The sequence below is a fragment of the Bactrocera latifrons genome, unplaced genomic scaffold, assembly GCF_001853355.1.
Source record: "Bactrocera latifrons isolate USDA-ARS-PBARC rearing strain unplaced genomic scaffold, ASM185335v1 scaffold_142, whole genome shotgun sequence".
NCBI lineage: Eukaryota > Metazoa > Arthropoda > Insecta > Diptera > Tephritidae > Bactrocera > Bactrocera latifrons.
This window is the reverse complement of record NW_017534875.1, coordinates 35,017-55,543: the sequence shown is the minus strand read 5'-3', so window position 1 is coordinate 55,543 and position 20,527 is coordinate 35,017. Positions and strand designations below refer to the sequence as shown.

The 20,527-nt window shown below is 33.5% G+C and overlaps 2 protein-coding genes across 2 annotated transcripts in view; both read right to left on the bottom strand.

Moving 5' to 3' along the window:
• Positions 1-483, bottom strand: part of LOC108965575 (mucin-5AC) — a 5,072-nt gene extending 4,589 nt beyond the window's left edge. Inside the window, exon 1 of the mRNA XM_018928097.1 lies at positions 173-483. Coding sequence (XP_018783642.1) covers positions 173-218 — 46 coding nt within the window. The 5' untranslated portion in view covers positions 219-483. The remainder of the gene's footprint in view (positions 1-172) is intronic.
• Positions 484-13,305: 12,822 nt separating this feature from the next.
• Positions 13,306-20,110, bottom strand: LOC108965616 (cell wall protein DAN4). The gene is made up of 3 exons (XM_018928159.1): positions 19,997-20,110; positions 13,921-14,430; positions 13,306-13,830 (listed from the first exon to the last, which is right to left on the bottom strand). Exons 1-3 carry the CDS (start codon positions 20,058-20,060, stop codon positions 13,622-13,624), a joined length of 783 nt encoding a protein of 260 aa, XP_018783704.1. The 5' UTR covers positions 20,061-20,110; the 3' UTR covers positions 13,306-13,621.
• Positions 20,111-20,527: the final 417 nt, after the last annotated feature.

Here is a 20,527-nt window from a genome sequence, read left to right as displayed (position 1 = left end):
CCCAGTAATAATTATAATTAATTAAATATGTAAATTTTTTGCCAAAACCCGTCTTTGTTATTGTCTTATATATATATATTTTTTTTATTAAATAACAGTAAACTTAATTTTCTTCTTCCATTGGTATGCTTATTAATTTCTTATAGTTTTTCCACATCCTTTTTGCGCTCACCTGCAACAATGGCTATCAGCAGCACGAACATTGTTAGCAATTTCATTTTGAAAATTATAAGGTCTGTACGTATGTAAATCAGCAACCCTGCAAACTCTGAATATCCCTTCACGAAATTTTTTATATATATATTTTTGTTTTAACAAAGTAGTTTTTAATTAAATTTCTATACTTTTTGCTTCCTTATTGCACAACGAATAATTTGCGCGCGTGTGGACGTTCTCGTTTTTCGTGTATTCGCCGTCGCCACCACCGAGATCAATGAGATCAGATTCGTCTGAGTTTGCCGTAACGACTACCTAGTGTACATTATGTTAACATGGCTTTTATCGGAGCGTTAAGAAACTTCCACCACACCCTTGATAGCCTCGCTTGTGCCTATGGCCCGTTATCTGTTCTAACTGTTTTAATGCAAATGGGCGTAAATGTGGAAAAAATCGGCATATCTATATAATAAATAATTTAATACTTATTTCTGCAGCTGTATTGGTGCATAAGTGTTGTATATGAAAAAAGGAGAGCAGTTTGTGTGGGTGTGTTTAGGTATGCGAAAATTGCTTATATTAATGTTGGAAAAATTTTGTTTTGAATTGTTAGGTGTTTGTGAAAATATTATATGTAAATTAATACACATACATACTGTTTTCCTATGAAAAACTTATTGTATTTGTATGTGTTCATAACGCCCACACACACATACGCACATGCTGTGTACACGTTTTCAAAATTTATATTCAAATGTATATGCCATACCTATGTGTGTGTGTGCATGTGCGCTTTTTCAATATTGTCGATAACTAGATAAGCCGGCTGATTGCTAAATTATGGAACGACAATAATAAAAAACAGACAGTCGATGTGATTTTTCCCCTTCTTCCTGTTCTCTTGTTTTTTTTTTTTTAGCTTTTATGGAGAGTTAGTTTGTTTGGAGAGCTGAAACGCTTAGTAATAAACTATTCAATATATAACTTAGCTTAACGATTACTGTGGAAACACTCGCAATAAAGTGAATTGCACTTCAATCAGTGTAACTGTAAAACTTACGTCTTCACACTTACAAAAACGAGACCATGTTTGTTCGTATGTATTTATATATGGCACTTGAATTCGGTTTTTACCCCATAAATATTAATTAATGTGCTTTTGATAGCCATTTCCGAGTAGTTGTAAATAAGTACTTCCTTTTTTAAAGAAATTTTTGAAGTAAATAACGATTTTAGAGTGTCATGAAGCTTGTTTTCTTCTTTCTATCACGAAATTTCAATTGTTTTATTGAGGAAGTCAAGATATAAAGTTGTTGTTTAAACACTTTTGTTGTTATTCGGCAGCACTGACATAAATTTGACTGAGCTTTTCGCCGCTTTATTAGCATCAGCTATGGTAGAGTCCTTAGCTCTTCTCTTTACTGGCGTTCGCCTTCTCACTTTAACTTACTTTCAAATGGATATTCTTTGGCAACCCAGAAGAAACTCGGTCTAAGAAAGGAAGTCTTAAGCTGCTTCAGCCATATGTAAAAGAGCCGTTTCTGGCCAATCCCAACTGAGTGACAATCAGAGAGCATTTGCGTGTCTTCTACACATGACTCCATCCTCCTTAGCTCGCATATTGAAATATAATATAAAATCTTTGCATCGCTCGCGAAGTATTTAGGAATAAAGAATTTAATAGATTTGGAACACCAAGCACCCTTCTGCATTTTACTTTAGATCCGGCCATTGTAAAAACTAGAGCTCAACTAGAATTGAAACTTTAGTTATAATATTTCCCAGCACTTGCATTTGAAGTTGACCCTACTTGGGAACAGCAATACTTTTATATATCCAACACCATACTCTTCTCTTGCTTCAATCTCTATTTCGCGAAATTTGGTTAAAAAAATTATTTCTTCAAATGTTCCAAGCGTCATTCCGTCGGAGGTAATCTACGGTCACTATATCTGTTGGAGCAAGTTTGAATAATATTATACAAAACCTTGTTATTGGTAAGATTTATCGACTTTTGATGAATTGAACTATTTTTTATATTCAGTCACACGACATTTGGAACAAGTAAATTTTCAATTACATTTAGGTAACTAAAGTCCCCACCAAGAAACATTTTCTTGAGACTTCATTTTATAACATTTGATTGCATATTTTTAGACGAGCATAACCAATTTTTCATACGACTGAAGATAAATTAAAGGGTGTTTCATTTCGAGGTTCCCTACTTCTTCAAAGAAAAACCGCAGAAACTTAAAATTTAATGTGGAATATTTATTATCATTCAGAAGAACACTATTTGGCATTTATTTTTTGAAGATTATTCCTTTCAAATATTGGGCCCAACAATTCTCAGATGGTCCATCCGTTGAGTCTAATTTTCGGTGACTTGCAAATGACACTCCTGCTGTTTTCCTCCATTGGCCTCCATATCACACGATCTTGGTGCCCAATCGACCGGCCCAAAACGTGAAATTATCCGCTCACCAACCAAACCAAATGTCGCCGAGATCACAAGTTTCAATTTCGGTCATCAAAAAGTCGGTTATCACGGCGCGATAACGGTCGACATTGACGGCATCATTTGTGAAGAAATATGGACTGATGATTTCATATAATAAATGAATGATTTATATATTAACGCCTTATAATAATTAATCAATAAAAATCACTTCTTTCGATCCGACTCTATTTAATATCTTATGAGCTAGAAATTGCATAAACTCCACGATGTTCCTTAAACAAAAAATACTTTGAGTAACTACTACAACATAGCATTGGTCTTTGTGATGCCGGAAACTGTGATTCTATTATGGGAATGACTGATCAACTGCATGCTTCCTGCTCTCGCTCAAGGGTGTAGCAACAGCAACAAGACAAATAGACAATTGGGATTTTTTATTGATAACGGTTGAAAAATTGTTTTAGTTTTTGCCATTGTTTAACCTAGAAAAATACCTTTCGTGTGCAAATACTTGGCTGGAACCTGTAAAGCAGTAAAAATCCATTCTCTTCTAAATAATATGTAGATAATAATTTCCAAAGAAATTCTAAACCGATAAGTATTTTATTCGAAGAAAAGCTAGCATTTTATTAGTATGAAGTACTTAATACGAAGGTCAAATCCTACGCATACGCCTCGTCCCGAGTTGCTTTTGTAAATATTTGTTTCCACTTGTGGTATTAGGTATGTGTATTGCAGTGTGATTCCCGGTTTCTCTTTTAAAATCTGCCTTATTATTAGATCCGAGTGCTCATCGACATTTTATAACCTTTGTTGACTCATTATTGTACTCGTAAGAACCGACTTTATAATTCATAATTTTTCAAATGCAACAAAAACAAAAATTATTTCAACCAATGCGTTAAACATTTTTTGTTACTTAGATACGCGTACTCTCTCAAGTGATAAGAATTTTCTGTAAGCGGGCGGAAGCAGCTTTTTCTTATCTACATATTTACAAATAATTATGTGTGTAGTTAGTGCAAGCAAAGATATTACTTTAAAATATTGGATGTCAACATGTAATAATAATTTTAAAATTGGTTTTCATAAAAGTAAACACATGAGTAACAGTGGTGTCGCAGCTGCGTGTGTTGACTTCGTGACAACTAGTCAAGTAGTCAGTGGTTTGTGGGTGCAAAACCCGGTTGTAACGAAAATTGATATAGAAGTTCCTGAACTGTTTGTCTGTTTTGAACCTCCATGAGTTTTCTGGTATGATAAAGTCTCTTGGAGCCTTTCTTTAAGACTTTCAGTGTCTTATTTAGGAAGAAAAACTTGTCGAAGTAGTTCACAAAGATATAATCGTTCCACACATTCCATACTTTCAGACCTGGAGTATTTTTGTCCATTCGGACGACATGACCCTACCAGCGTAGTCGCTGCCTCTTAATTCGTTGAACTATGTTAATGTGGTCGTATATCTCGTATAGTGACATCGTTCCAGCGACTGCGATATTCGCCTTTGCGATTGCTCAAAGGACCATAAATCTTCCGCAGAATCTTTCTCTCGAAGACACGAAGCATGAATTCATAAAATGTTGTCAGCGTCCATACCACTGCACCGTATAGCTCGACGGGTATGACGAATGACTTGTAGAGTTTGCTCTTTGCTTTACTCTTTTCCCTTTTTGCAGATTGCCAAAGCACATATAAATTCTAATTGTCGGGCACGTTTTCGTTCGACCATATTCGAAAAAGAAGCCGATGCAAGCATGACTTTGTCGCTCCCACTGCTTTGTTGTTCTTCGTTGTATTCAAACTTCTTCATGGTCGGCAATGGAACGTCCGCTCCATCGTCATCGTTTGTGGAGTCGGGTTCACCATATTCTGGTATTAAGCTTTCACTGCCAAACAGAAGGTTGGAGAAGAGTTCCCTCCACAATTTCCGTGTGCTCTGGGCATCAGTCACTAGATCACCTCCGTGGGTTCTACAAGAGTATGTTCCGGTTTTGAAACCTTCTGTTAATCGCCGCATCTTTTTGTATAATTTTGGGGGTATTACCCCTGTTGGTCAGCTAGTCAAGCTCTTCGTACTCACACATTTCGGCCTCCCTCCGTTTTGTCTGTAAATGCGTCTCACTTCCCACATCAGCTCTCGGTATCTATCCCATCCCGCACGTGTTTTGGTTGATTGCAACGTTGCGAGGTTGGGGGTCCGCAAACAAAAATTACATATTTATATTTTAGAAGTAAATGTAAATAAGGTCTAATCAATGAAATTATAGCAGTTGTCAATATTTAGAGTAATTAAGTCATATATCTTAGAAAGATCCCTGAATTGATATAAAAAGAAATGATTTTCAACAATAATTCAAGATAAGTGTTTACAGTTAAGAGTGCTCAAAGTAAAATAACGGAAGTTGTTTAATACTCACTAGGGTTATTTATACGCATGCTTTGTTAAATAGAAGAAGCCTTTGGTTCTTTTTGTGTGTCGCTAGTACTTTAGTTAAATATTGAGTTATAGGTGGGCTGATTGCGTACGCGTGGGGACCATATAAGTATGTTATATTTTAATTTTTTCTTACTCACAGCTGTACTTACGTTAAGCTTTACAAAAGCTTCGTATCTGATACTAGTCGGAAGGCGGTAGAATAGAGCTTGATGTTGTCTACTGTCATCAGTTAGTGTCAGTTATCAAATGTCAAAATTCAGAAATTCAATAAAAATTAATTAAAATTAATAAACTGCTAGACAATTTATAATTAAAAAGTAATAAATCGCAACCATTTAGACACAGAGTTGAATCAATCAATAGTTCAAAAGTTATAAAGATACGTAATAATATTATTATTTCCGTGAATCGATAAAGTTGTAAAAATGAGCGGAAAATAAGGATTTTATTTTGTTTGTCCAGCAATTTATATTTATGGAGGGTAATGTAGAAGAGTAACGTGATCTTTATTGCCACAAACAAATATTATAAATTCTCGTTCGATTTGGACTAATAAAAATCTAGCAATGTGCTATAGTACATATTATATTTAACGCTTAGAAGAGACATTTAATATGTTAGAACTGATTTGGGTTCGATTTCATAACGGAAGTTCAATTCTCTAATTCTCAGACTCCAGTTCTCCGGAATTGCCTTGAGATCGGAGATGCATGCTAGTTGGATCCCCTCTGTTGTCTGGAAATGCTTCCCTTTCATCGGCCTTTTCAGGCAAGGCCTTGGTTAGGTAGCTGTTCACAAGAAAGTCGGTGTGAGCCGAGGCGTTGCCGTTGTCCAAGTTTTAATCGCCAGCGATGTCTTGTCGAACCCAATTGATCCCTTATTTGAGTCTCTTCACGGTTTCCGCGTAAAACTTGGCGTTGACGGTTTGTCCAAGAGGAAGAAATTCGTGGTGGACAATGCCATTGATATCAAAAAAGACAATGAGCATCGTTTCTCATTCGTCAGCGACCTCTTCTCGGTGCACCACTCTACCCCACGTCTTGCTAAAGCAACATCTGGGTAAGCCTGCTTGATCGTATCAAACGTCTCTGACGGAGATTTACCGAGTTTCACACAGAATTTAATCGTGTACCTCTGCTCTAGCGAATTTTCGACTCGCACCACTCACAGAAACACGTCACGCGAATATATTTGTCCCGTCTCTCCATGCCGCTCGTGCGTTAGCTAGGAACGCCCTATAGCGAAATCAGTTCTACATTCCGGAAAACCCTGTATAGGTACTGGAGGCAAATTTTCGCGCAAATATTCGGTATCTAGGGTTTTGACCAGTTTCTTCCAGATTTGAAAAATTTTTGGCCTGTAGTTGATGTTTTACCGTAAATATTGTTCAATGTGTTAGATTTATAATTGAAATTCAAAGATAATTATTTCATGATAGTAATATGTATATGTGCTACAAATGGGTTGATTGGGGTAAATACTTCCTTTAGCTCCCATATACCTAATATAAAGATTTTCAACCGGGTGACTTTATGTCATATACTATATATGTGAGTTGCGTTAATAAAATTGAAAGAGTTCGCTTTCTTAATGACGGTGCTGATTTGTGGTTATAATGAATAATATCAGTTTAATCCTGGCAAGTTGCAAGAGTATGAAATGTTCGGTTATACCCGAACTTAACGATTTATTATTTCACCAATATATCTCGTTATTTGTTAAGATATATTCGTGAAATTTGGTATAGCTAATTATCCAAGGGAAGACTGCAATCTTCGATCAAATTTTATTGAATTGCACTACTATAGCTTACATAAGTTAAAAGTTTTCAGGTTATTATAGCTTCGAAGCAACTGAAGTTTTTGACTAAAATTTTGGTTGCCACAGTTTACTTTCTCCCTCTTACATTAATTTAACTGCAATTAAGGCAAGCGGTTTATCGTGGGGTCCAATATACAGAAATTTCCACGACTACGCTTGACGTGATACATAACAATAATACTTCGGCGTTTTATATCCGTTGTATAAATATACTTACTAATGTACAAAACATATGTCGCTTTATCAGCTGACTCATAGAATAAAATTTCATATCTAAAATCGATGCATTACTGCCTTTAAATATTTTACTTTATGACATTCCTCATGTATTTATTTGGTGAACACTTGTAAAAAAACATACATATATAAAAATATATACTATACATACGTCACATGAACAGCGGTTGTACGTGAAAACCATGGTGATAGTTTGAAAATATGTTCAGTGAAGTAAAAGCTAATGGAAAATTCTTTAAAGATATGTTATACTTACTATAGTAAGCAATCAACTAACCAATAGAACGGCGGGAATCACCATATTAAGAATAAGGGTTGTGATTAGATAGAGATTCAGTGACACGAATGCATTTTGTAATTAGAGATTTTTGAAACCTTGTCCGTTTTCACGACAAAAAAATCTGCGGGGTCGAGAACAAGTTCAATATTTTTCTATGTATAAGAATTACTAACTTGTTGCCAATATTTATTCCGCTGTAACTACAAGTTTTGAAGCTTCAGCTCGTTCCAATATCGTTTTGCTCGTTTAGTCCAGTTATCACTACTATCCGTATTATCGTGAATTTCAGACGTAGTGTCTCAACAACGGAACTGCCATTGAATTAAACACTCATTACTGTGCGGCACTTAGTCATATTGTTAAGGTTTTTCCACCTACCAATGCTAAGGTCAATGAATTATTCAAACTTTCAAATACCTATTTATGTCTTTATGGTATGTGGTATGCATTATACTTACAGATAATAAATAGGTTAGTGTTGTTTTGATTGTGATATTTGTTGAGTACATTCTTTTGTTATGACTATAAATAATCTGCCTTATCGAACTTGCAAATAAGTAAAATATTTTCAACAAACTACATTTATTTAATTCTTCTATTATGCAAAGGACCTTACTCACTAAGCTCACGTTGATGAAGGCTAATGTGCTGCATATCGAATAGTTTTGGAAAATCTTTTTTTTTTTTTTTTTTGACTCTGTACATATATATTATTTAGGAATATTTATAGCGCCACCGAATTAAGCAAATGCAAACATATTTTTTTTTAAGTTTCTTAAAAATTAAATTCCACTTATAAAGTATACGTATACTATATACGCATATATCAAATTATTGGGGACGGCTAAATCTAACTAAGACTACTTGAATACCAACTTCGACCATCTTGTTATCACATAAACATAGATTAATAAACACAAATATAGCTTAGTACTTATAAAAACAAAAACAAATATTTACCCGGTATTATTGTATGTTGCTATCTGCCTCTCTACAGTTTCGGCACCCGTGTTCTTTTATGGCTAGCGTGCGATTTTTTTTGACGTGATTGCGGCGAAATGTTTGTATAATAATTGAAATATCGTAAAATAATCAATTATGTAAAAAATTGGACACTAAAATTTAATATAAACTAGTTGAAAGCAGAGGAAATGCCTTTTATAGATTTAATAAAGAAAAAATTTATAAATGTATTAAAAATATTTATTATAGTATAGGTTCGTCAGGATCCTAGAATCCTTGAGGCTAAAGATAAGGAGTCTAGACCGCCACTCTCCTACTGCATATCCTTTGATTTCATGCCCTTCTCGAAAATATGTAAGTAGAAAAATGACAGCCGTTGCTTGTCTTGCTGGGGATGAGCCCCAGCTACTCAACTCTGTCAGCAGGCCGAAGACGTGTTCCCTCCATTAGTGGTAGAGCCGGCGAGCTTTTGTACTTACTCTTGAATAAAACCAGTTCGGTCTTGGTAGGATTCATGAACTGGCCGTTATAAGCATCCCAGTGGCTTATCATGTTAAGATACACCTGAGTTAGCTCATACAAGATACACTGAAATTTTCCTCAAACTCTATCGGCATCCGATTTCTTCAAACTTTCCCATACGGTCTTCAATAACTAAGTTTCAGGAAATAGCGAGAGAACCTCCACACTCCTTCACGATAGTTCTATCGCAGAGAAGTTTGAAGATAAGATGCTTAAGGTGTGATTCAACCCCAAATCTGTTTCCAGTGATCGTTTCCGGCAATACATTGTTGAATGCCCGTCGATATCGAGGAAGGTCTCTCCTGTGAACTCTTTTTAGGTTTAGGAGCAGCTTAAGAATATCTTGTCTGCTCATAGTCCAGTCCTATCCTTTTTAACCTGCTTGATATACATATGTTTTACAGTGGGCGATTCCGGACAGGAAATTCGTTGGCTATAAACTTCGCCTACTACCGCAAATAATCCAACTGCTACAAAAATTAAAGCCGTCAGAAAATCGTCAGCACATTGTCACATTGCCAGCAATTCATTTCTGGTTTGAAAATAAAGAGAGGATTGAATTTTTTTCACGCTGCTCTCATAAAGTCTGCACTCACACCATTATATGTATGTTAGCTTTATTACTCATATTGAACTCGCTTTCATATCGTCTCAATGAAATGTTCAGCAAGATTAATCGATAAATATGCAAAAACAATAAAAAAAAATAAAAATGTAACAAAAATTGTTTACATAATTTTTTATCAAATATAAACAACAAAATCAGTGCGCTCGAATAAACGCATAATAAATATATGTTTGCATTGCGTAAATATAAAGTATATAAATATTGCTACTGATAAATTTACGCCTAAATACGCATACATACGTGTGCGTGCACATGGCCTAAATTAAGTGTATATCGACAATGAAGTTGTCAATAATGACACCTTGTCAGCCACTTGACCATTCTTCATTCAGATTTATACCCAGACAAATTTACATTCATGTAAATTCTTTCTCTAAATACATGTGTTGCATACTAAAAAATTTTGTTTTCAGCAAATAATTGTCGCGAATTCGATTCTACGAATAACCTGACATTTCAATGTATTACAATTATTAGCTCTTAAAAAAATAGGTATTTGTTTATATCAAATTATTCTATTTTGCTTTCCTCTTTCATTTCCATTTTGTTATGTCAAAAGTTCTGAACAATAAAATTAAATACAATTCAAGCGTGTTGGATTATAGTTCATGGTAAAGTTGTATATGCAGGTCTATTTGTGAATTACTTTTGTTTTTTATAAATATGTTATCACTAAAAATGCCAAACGCTTTCTCTGTATACCAGCTCATGCGAATTTAGTGATAATAACACTCTTGTATCAGTGAGAAAAGTAAAGTGTAGCATGCTTAATGGCACAAATATTTGCAGCCTAAAGGTATGCTTTATGTACCATCGACTTTTTAAATGACATGCTTACCCAGTAAACCGTAATTTTCTGTTTCACGTAAGCGATATCAAACGCTAAGCCTTTACCCCAAAAATATCGAACTATTCAAGAAAAATTATTTCAATATATTTTTCAACACATATAGAGTTATTCTTGAATTTTTATCAGCCAAAATTCGAGTTTTGACCAGATCAAAAAACTTATAGTTCACTTAATGGCTTATTATAAAAGGAACATTCTCTGCTTCTTATCAAATGATAATGATCCGATAATTTTGTCTGCAAGTAGGCAAATTTTAAAAAATGTAGTTTTGAGAAAAACGTTTACAAATATAAGCTGAAGCCGATTGAAGGATGTAACTGAGTTAATGATTCCAACTTGGTATGATATAGATATTCGATTTTTTTTTGTTTTTTACACACCAGGAGTATAACGGGTCGATTTCTTTTCTACAAAATCGCGTATGCGGGAAATGTTCTTCTGATCATTCTGAACAGTTTCGACCCAGCGATTTTTAAGACGATTATTATATTCCAAAACGCTGCTAAATATAATATTTTAAGGGTAGAATATAAATATTAAATAAATAAGGACATTTTAACTAAATTAGTGCGCCATGGCGTATGAGTAATATATGGTATCTGGCGTTCACATTATGTCACTGCGTATATGTGACTTATCAATGGTTAGATAATCAGGTAGACACACAGAGACGTATGTATGTGTTTCGTTATCTTTTCGTTATCATTTCAGTTCCCCAGTTGTATATATTACAAGGGCTTACTTTGTAAGTCTAATATTTGGGTGCACCACGCTAACTAGTGAAACCAATACTTTAGGAGAAGAAAATAATGTCATTTTCACTCCTAATCTTTAACGTTAATTTAACGTTTAACGTTTAACTTAATAAGGGTATCAAGTATTTATTTTTACTGTTAACGAAAGAGAGGTTATAGACTGGAATTATAGATGATATCGGCAATTTTGGATTTTTCGACTAATACTCCAGTAAATTTTTCACATAACAAATAAGAATTGTAACTTACCAGGGTTGCTTTTTGAATAGCTGTGAAGGGAATATATTAATTCATAACCGAGTACGATTTGAAATATTTTAATTTCATTAATTTTTAGTAAGCTTTTTCGAAGGTTATGCTTAAGGACAATATAGAAAGATGCTAATGATATGTCTCTAGAAGTAGTATTTATTGTATATTAATAAAAAAAAAACAACACCCCAACAACCAATGAGCAATATTTAGGATTTTAAAGGCTCTAAGATTTAAAAGCTTTTATAATATGATCATATCTGCAGTTGTGTGCTAAAATGCACGTACTTGCTGAATTTCATTCAGATAACTTAAGAATTCAACTTTTCGTTCAAACAGGCATAAAGATAGAAATCTATACGGTAATCGAAAAAGTCTTTACGTATTTTTAAACAAACCCCAACTTATTTTTTTATATTTATAATGAACTTTAATGAACCAAATATATACCATTTTGGTCGAAGACTTTTTGCCATTTCCGCTGGAGACATTATTCCATTAGTGTAAAAATTTTCTAGTTTCTCGGCGAAAAACTGCGACAAGTAATTTTCAAAGGCATCTCTTGAAGCCAACTTTACTCCATTAAGAGAGTTCTGCATTGATCGAAATAAATGGTAGCCCGATGGTGCAAAGTCTGGGCATCAAAACTTTCCATCCAAGCCCTCGCAGTTTTCCCCGAGTCATCAAAGGTGTGTGTGGTTTAGCGTTGTCAAGATGAACCCCTTTCTGTTTATTAGTTCTGGCCGTTTTTCCGATTGCTTGCTTCAATCTCATTCGTTGTTGAATGGGTTGAATGTAGAATCAATCGTTCGATCAGGCTGGAGCAGCTCATAGTGGGTGGTTCCTTTACAATCCCACCAAATACTCAGCATAATCTTTCGAGGCATCAATCCTGGTTTTCCGACAATTTTTTGAGTTTCACCACGCTTGGACCATGATATTTGACCCACTTTTCATTTTCTGTTCCATACGCTTCAGAAATGATTCGATTTCATTTCATTTCAGCAAAGAATCGCAGATGCTAATTCGCTCCATTAAATTTTTTACGGACCATTCATGTGGTACCTAAACATCGAGCTTCTTTTTGTAGCCAGCGTTTTTTAAATGGGTCAAAACCGTTAAATGATGAATGTTACGTTTCTTAGCGATGTCATGGCTGCTTATATGATGGGCCTGGTCAATCTTTTCCATAATTTCATCGACTATTTTAAAGATAGGTCGACCAGAGCGAGGTGCATCTTTCACATCGAAATTACGGAAGCGAGCGAACCACTGTTGTGCTACACGGACTGAAACAGCATCGTCTACGTAAACTTCATAAATTTCTTTCGTGGCATGCGTGGCATTTTTCCCTTTTTATACAAAAATTTCAAAATATAGCAAATTTTTTCATAATTTTTCCTCATTTTTGAACATCTGTAACTTTTGTTTCAGCTTCTCGGAATGTAATTTTTTTTTTAGTTAAATTAAGATTAAAATCTCACCTTTCCAACATTATATGGTATGACACTGGAGATATATGAACGACTGAAACCAAATCTACTGATAAAATACGAAACGATGTTTTCGACTACCCAATATACATATATTACATACATTGATATTTGACGCTAAATATCTTGTAAACGCTTAACTTAATCGAAAAACATTTTTTAATCCACAAAAAAAATTCTGTTTTTTACCCACCCTAATACATAGCCATATATACATATATATATGTATATATATTTTAAGAATAATAAAATAAATTATATTTTTGATAAATATTCTAATAAGTTTTTCTTACTCTATTTTTGATAAATGTATGTATTTCGTTGTGTTACGGCAAAAACTACTTTTTGCGTATGTTTTGCTTCTTCATTCTCAATGCCAATGTGCATTTAGCCTTAATCAATTGATAAAAAGTCTTTTACATGTGTATTACTTTGTTTTGTTTAATTTTCATTTTTTATTTTGTAAAAATTATTTGTTAACCTAGGAAAAAAATTAAAATATAGGTAACAATAAGGATTTTGGTAAAATTCTAAATTTAAATATTTCGATTTGCATGATTTTCGTACTTAATTTCAAATACAAACTAAATTATTTGTAAACATCTTTAAATATATGTATGTATGTATGTATGTCTTTTCACTTTCCTCTGTACAGTTTGTAAAATGTTTGTTTATTTGGTTTAAAATACCGTTAACTTCACTACACACACGCTGTTATTTGCTGATTTTGTGCCACTAACGGCTTTTACGAGCACAACACGATGCTTTATTGTCGGCTCAGCAGTGCAGCAATCAAGGTGAATATCAAGACGCCCAACGAAACGCCAAGCGCGCTGCTGCCGTTACAACTGTTATTCGAGCAGGGTACGCACTTGCTCACTTCAGTGCCGTTATTCTGCGCCTTCAGCTGACCGCAAACGCTCTCCATAGTGGTAACGCGCGCGCAGCCACGGTCCATCTGCGCACTGCCGTTAACTGGAATAACAAAAATAAACACATACATTTATATAATATTTTTCATTATTTAACTGGTTGATTTCAGCAATCAGCTGATGCGCAACTCACCTTTCTTTTGTACACTAAAGCAGTGGTAGGAGTAACTGTCGCCAACTAGCGGCAACGCTTTGGATGCTTCATGGGCGACAGTACTCTCGGTGCTGTTATTACCAACAGTCACATCAATGAAGTTATTGCCGACGGTCACTTCAGTAGTGAGCAAAAAATCAGCAGCAATGGTGCCCACATCAGGTGGTGTGGGTACGGTTGTTGGCGGACCCACAGTGGGTGCTGTCGGCACTGCTTCGGTAGTGCTGCCTTCGGTGGTTGTCACCTCGGTATTGCCTGTGGTTGTTGTGGCGAGTGTTGTTCCGAGTGTGGTGGTGGTTGTGCTGTCCGTTGTTGGCTCAGCTGTTGTGGTCGTGCTGGACTCTGTGGTGGTTGCGAGTGTGGTGCTGCTCTGTTCGAAGAATTCCGCATCGCATGCTACTAGTGGTGTTTCTTTTGTAACCTTCACACAATTCTCGCAAACATAACACATGAGTGGTGTGGTGGAGGTGACTGTGGCGCTGTGGCATGCTGCGGAAGTAGAGAGTGACATGGAGAGTGTTAAAAGAGAGTTTAGTTTACTTTCTTCATTACAAAAAAACAGTTGTACATATATTTAAAATTGTGCTCATGTAAATAAATTTGTCAAAGAAAATACTAAAGAATACTGTGGTGAGAATTTTTCAGAATATAAAATATATTTTTTAAGAAAAATTTGTTATATTGCTTTCTTAAAAAAAATTTTTTTCTCCGAAATAATAATTCTCACTGAATCTTATGGTTCATAATGTGTACGTCATAATCCCCACGAGCGCTTATGTGGTGAAATTTTCCCAAACTGAATAATATTCCACGGGGAATTTTTAAGTTTTGGCAACATGTGTATTCACTTGCGATTTTGGGATTTTTGTTATCGAAAATTGTCAATGCTGTTTTGTGGTTTTCACGATTATGTGGTTTGCATACCTGTTATGTGCGATCAAATATAAAAAAAAAAAAATAACGGGAAATAAAATTACGCGCTGAGGTCAGTGATAATAATATTTACAAAAATTTAGAACCACAAACTGTTGCTGCTTGCAAATTGCTCTCAGCGATAAAGAGTTGTTTATCTCACTTCCTCGAACTAGCACAAGTTTGCCGCAATATTCACAAAGAATTCGTAAATTACATAAAATTTTTTTGCTAAAATATTTAATATTTTGATAATTTTATTTATTTTATCACATGGACTTCCTCCGAGTTTTATATCATTAGCTATGCCTTTATGTATTTACTTTTATTCAAATATGACATGCGCTGAATTTATTTCACGTCATTCCTTATTTTATCAATATACATATTTTCAAATTGCTTAACACTTTTATTTAATTTAAAAAGTAAAGGAAAAAAGGGAAAGCATAATTTCTTTGTCTCCCTTGATGTCATGTGGGCTTCCTCCATTTCCTAGCCATCTGTTGATCTTCACTATTATCATGACAATTTTAACAACTGTCACTCTTGCTTTGTTTACCACCAGAACGTTGTGAAGACAAAGAACACAAAGAAAAGAGTTAAAGGCAAGCAAGGCGCATTTGTCGGGTTAAATATTTGACTTGCAACAACAAAGAAGTAAAGGTACATAAAATCACACATACAGATGTAGGTATGTATAACCTCGTGATTGACAGCTTGGTTAGCGCAGATTTTTTCCATAATGCTTTTTATATATTTTGTTTTGAATTTGATTCTTGGTAAAGTACTGAGTTGTCGAAAGGTTTGCATAAAAAGTACCGACTATTGTTGAATAAAGTTCGTTTTTTAACATGACCGTTTCCAAAAGTATACATATGTTTTTATATACTTTCTTCACGATACCAATTTGTTATTGTGAATGACAATTGTGTCTACTCAAAGCAGTATTTAATATGCATATTAATTTTTTAATCGAAAATCAAACACGTTTTATAAATACACGAAAATGTGGTTTCCAGATATCAAGTGGAAAAATTTACTCTTATACTTATAATAGTGCTTAGTACTACACTATAAAATATAAAGTTATTTGCTTTGTTAAGTATATTTCTAACATTCCAGTTTATTTATAGTATATTTTAATTATTTTATCTTAAGTTGAAGGCTAGCAATTACTTGAACATAAATTATTATTAATTTATGCAGACTATTCATAGTAAGTGTTTGAACAATTTATTTCAGTAGATGTATTGCTGCTAAAATTTCCCCACGCTTGAATTTAACTAATAATTACATGTATATTAAACGCTGTAAATATCGCGTAGGAAATGGTAATCTGTATCTTTTACTTTAATGTAATATAATATATAAATTAATGTGCCAGATTAAAAATGAAGTGTTATATTAAACACTGAATGGAAACAGTTAGCTTAGAAAAAAAAGAAGAAAATGTGAGAATCAGGCAACACCACTAAATTATGGGTATAAAGTGGCTACACATTACCGCTTCTCTTATCACTACTGCTACAAAATTTCAGTGAAAATAGAGTGGCACATAGAATTTTGAAAAAATGAAAGTAAATATAGCAGAAACTACAATAATCTAAGTAAATGTTAATAATTCACCCACATATTTCAGTTGCATGCTTTGGTAAACTTTCTTTACTTTTTGGTAATGTGTCAAATGTATGAATTTTCTTGCTGGGTATGTACATATTGCATGAGAAAATACTGTTTTCGACATATTGAAATATATTTTCGTTAGCCACTATTTGCTGTTACAAAACATAGTAATATGAGCATGTCTTAATGTTTTTTTCTTAATTTTTTATACTGTATCTTTCTCAACTGCCATTCGTTACAAATAGGTAAATCTCTAAAAGGCAATTGTATGGCAATATAATTATTAACTTGAAACGCTTTGCAAGCACTTTTACAAAAGTTGATTGCCAAATGCGAATATTGAGTGTCAAACTATTTTTACCTCTCGCTTTGTGTACATATATAGTTCAATATATGTATATGTATATGTACATGTGTATATACAAACCAGCTTACATATGAGTGCTAATTTTTATAGGTACATAAAATAAAAATTCACTTATTTAAATAAAAAAATGTATTTAAGTAGAGCATTTAGTTTTGAACTATTTTACATTAAAGAAATTTGGGGATGTTACATAACCAATATCGGAATGCCGCAAAATTTCGGGATTACATTTTTACTACTATTTTCTTGAATTAAAAATATTATTTTTCTTCTTTTTTACTGGCGTACATTAAAAATATATGAGAGCAGTGTTTCGGAATTCCGCCAACGTAGTACCGAAATTTCGGTTACTATATCCTTTTTAAGTGAAAAATGAAAGTGTGAAAATTTTCGGGATTGTATTTTTACAATTTTTTTTTTGCTTAAAGAACATTAAAAATTTTAGAGCACTAAAATATATATGTAACGTAAACAATGCTTCGGGTTCCGGATGTTACTATTTTTTTTTATAAAAAATAAAAATGCATTATCGGACATTTCGGGATTCGAGAAAAACAATACCCTGATCCCGAAAATGTTTGGGATCATAGTTTTACTATTGCTTTGAAATAAAAGTGTTAGGGTATTAAACTTAAAGCAACGTTTCGGGATCCCGCCAACGTAATACCGAAATTTAGGGTTGTAACTACTTTTGTTTTTTTTTTAATAAAAATTCATTATCGGAAATTTCGGGATTTTAAACATACAAAAATGTTTCGGGATCCCGTCAATGCAATACCGAAATTTCGGGTTTACGATGCTACTATTTCCCTTTTATTAAAAAACTGAAATTGAATTACAGGAATTTCAGGATTTTGTAATACCAATATCGGGATCCCGAAAAATTTCGATGTTATATTTTTACTATTGCGGTTTTTTTTTAGAAAAACTGTAAAGTTTTAGAGCATTAAAACACATGAAATGTAAAGCAGCGTTTCGGCATCCCTCAAATTTTACTATATAGTACGTACATATCCAATTTTTATTTCATAAGTGAATGAGAAAAACCTTCCTGCCGCCGTCAAAACATGTTTATTATTATTTTCTTTCGCGTGTCTTGCAGCACGGAAACATTTACTTACTATTCTCACACACTCCTATAAATTCATATAGTATATTTACCATATATGTTAATTAGTCAAACAGCTTAAGAATTAATCATGTGATATTAGGTTGTTTGCAAGTATATAGGCAAGTATATAAACAAGTGGGCTTATAGCAAATTTGTTGCCGTTTTGCCAAGTAGTGTCTAATAGCTTGGGCAAATATGTCAGTTAAGGTGAATATTTACAAATCTACTTGACCATAAATTCATACACATATTTATTTATACATTTTTATTTTGCATATGTATTCATATGCATATAAATATATATATGTACATGCGTACTCTCGATCATAATTCAATTTACTGCAATTCACCAGCCATTGTGTTCGTAGGGTAACATTTAATTAACAGCTTACTGTTTGTTCGCAGATTATTCTGACTGACTCTATATAATATATGAATGTATTAAATATATTTGCTGTATTGCGAATTCCCCACATAAAGCTAAAATAGTTGCAGCACTTGCAATTGATTTGTTTTGAAATTACCAAGAATCCATAACTATCTAATAAAGTTGTTTATGGTTTTTCTCACTTTCCAGTTTAGCTTTAAAAATCAACTTTTTAGTTGCATCAATTTGCATAAAATTAATATGGGTATGATGGAGTCGCTTCTTTATATACGATAGAAACAATTATCTTACCTAAACTATTTGATTTATACCAGTTTGTTTGTTCTATTCGCCACTAATCAAACTTTCATGAAGCGAATATTCTACAAAGTAACATTCCAAGAAATATGTAGTATTTATGTAAAAAATTGGCGCAAATTTATGGAAATATTATAGAAATGGCTCTATTGAAGTTTAGAACTTAGAAAATTCTGGTATATCGTTGCTTGAACTAAGAAATTCCTCACATTTTTACTAAGTGACTTTAGAAATGATAAATAAAAACTGTAAGCGACCGTTTTTTAGACTATGAGTCTAATAGATCAGAAGTGGTTAGTCATATTGCTATTTCAGTCTTAAAAAATGAGGCCATATCTTCATATGACGCTGATTTTGGCTCTTATCGTTAGATTGAAGTACGAAAATATTTCAAATTATTTAATATCTTATTTTTATATTTCTGCAGATCTACCGATAAGTTTTGCAACAGCCATGAAAAACATATGGGTGGTTCAAAGCCAGGTCAGGTCATATCCCTTCTAAACAACGACTACTCGAGGAATTATATATTGTACTTTTTCAATAACTTTCAACATTTATTCATAAATAGATTATTGGTTCATTTGTTAGTATTAGTTTATCGTAATTTATTGTGTTTACAACTAACTGAGGAACTGACAACGACATCTATTGACAAAACACGAAAAAACTTTTTCGACTACCCAATGTTATAGTACATATTTTCAATTTTTTATTGATTGTGGTTGGTGAGTCAAGATTAGTTTTAGGATTCCAAAACTGACAGATTCGCGAACGAATTTTCCTTATGCCGCCTCCGTAGAGTAGTGAAAAGTATCGGCATATTGTAACTTGCAAAAGTATCTGGAATTTAGCATTTTGAAACCAAGAAACGGAAACGTGTCACCCTTACGAGAATCTAAAAAGTTCATGGAACTCTCAACCGCTCCCTTAAAACTTGGCTCACTCACTTTCTAATATTTAATTTGTTATCGGCGGCACTCAACAGTTTGTTAATCGTGAAAACTAAACCTTTATTGTCATAAGTTCGACTTGTGGTGAAAAAATGTTAAACCAAGCACCACGTAACCTACAAAAATCCTTTAAGTTTTCTTTAAAAAAAAACTTAATCACTTATTGTACTTAAATTACTCGATGTTTTACATTCTTAACCCTTAGTTGATGCACATCGAGGTCTCGCATAGTAAAATTTGCACAAGGTGCTTTAAAAACACATTTGAATAATCATTTTTATGCTCTTGAGCTATTTTATTTACACAATTTTGTTCATCTTTTGTCAAATATTGCCACAAATTACATTTTTTTAAAACACTAATAAAACAGTTTATTTTTGTCCAAATTAAATATTGTAAATTACCTTGTACTATGCACGCAAGCAACAGAAAGCCCGTCAGTTTTCTTATACTTTTAATTTGTTGCATTTTGTATTTATTGTTGTTTTTTTTTTTTATTAAAATATGTTTTCTTTATTAAAGTAGTTAAAAATGAGATTTTTCTTCAATTAATTTTAATCTAATTTATGTTAATTTTTGTATTTTCTTAATCCGTTAAAAGCAATCTATTTGCTAGATCTGCTACAAGAAATGTTAGGTGACACGAGTAACACATGCGAACGCAAATAAAATACTATTTCGATCCTTATTTAAGAGCTATTATCCTTGTTACTTCACTTTGCTAGTGCGCGTCAACCGCCGTTTGTGAATTTCAAAAATTAACTGAAAATCTTGTGATCCCATTGAAAGTTTTTATATGTATTTCCCGTGCTTTAAAGCGTTCTCAACTCACTGCCATTGTCAGCTGTCCAGCGGTGCAGTATGTACGAGTGTATGTATGTATTATATGGCCGATCGCAGCGCGCCATTTACGAACCTTACTGAGCGCAACTGCC

Bases quoted from the DNA above. Each gene is read 5' to 3' on its own strand.
- LOC108965616 (XM_018928159.1), bottom strand. From the start codon at position 20,060: ATGCAACAAATTAAAAGTATAAGAAAACTGACGGGCTTTCTGTTGCTT. The intron at 14,431-19,996 runs GTAATTTACAAT...CTACTTCCGCAG, and splicing joins GCTTGCGTGCATAGTACAAG to CATGCCACAGCGCCACAGTC. The intron at 13,831-13,920 runs GTGAGTTGCGCA...TTGTTATTCCAG, and splicing joins CTTTAGTGTACAAAAGAAAG to TTAACGGCAGTGCGCAGATG.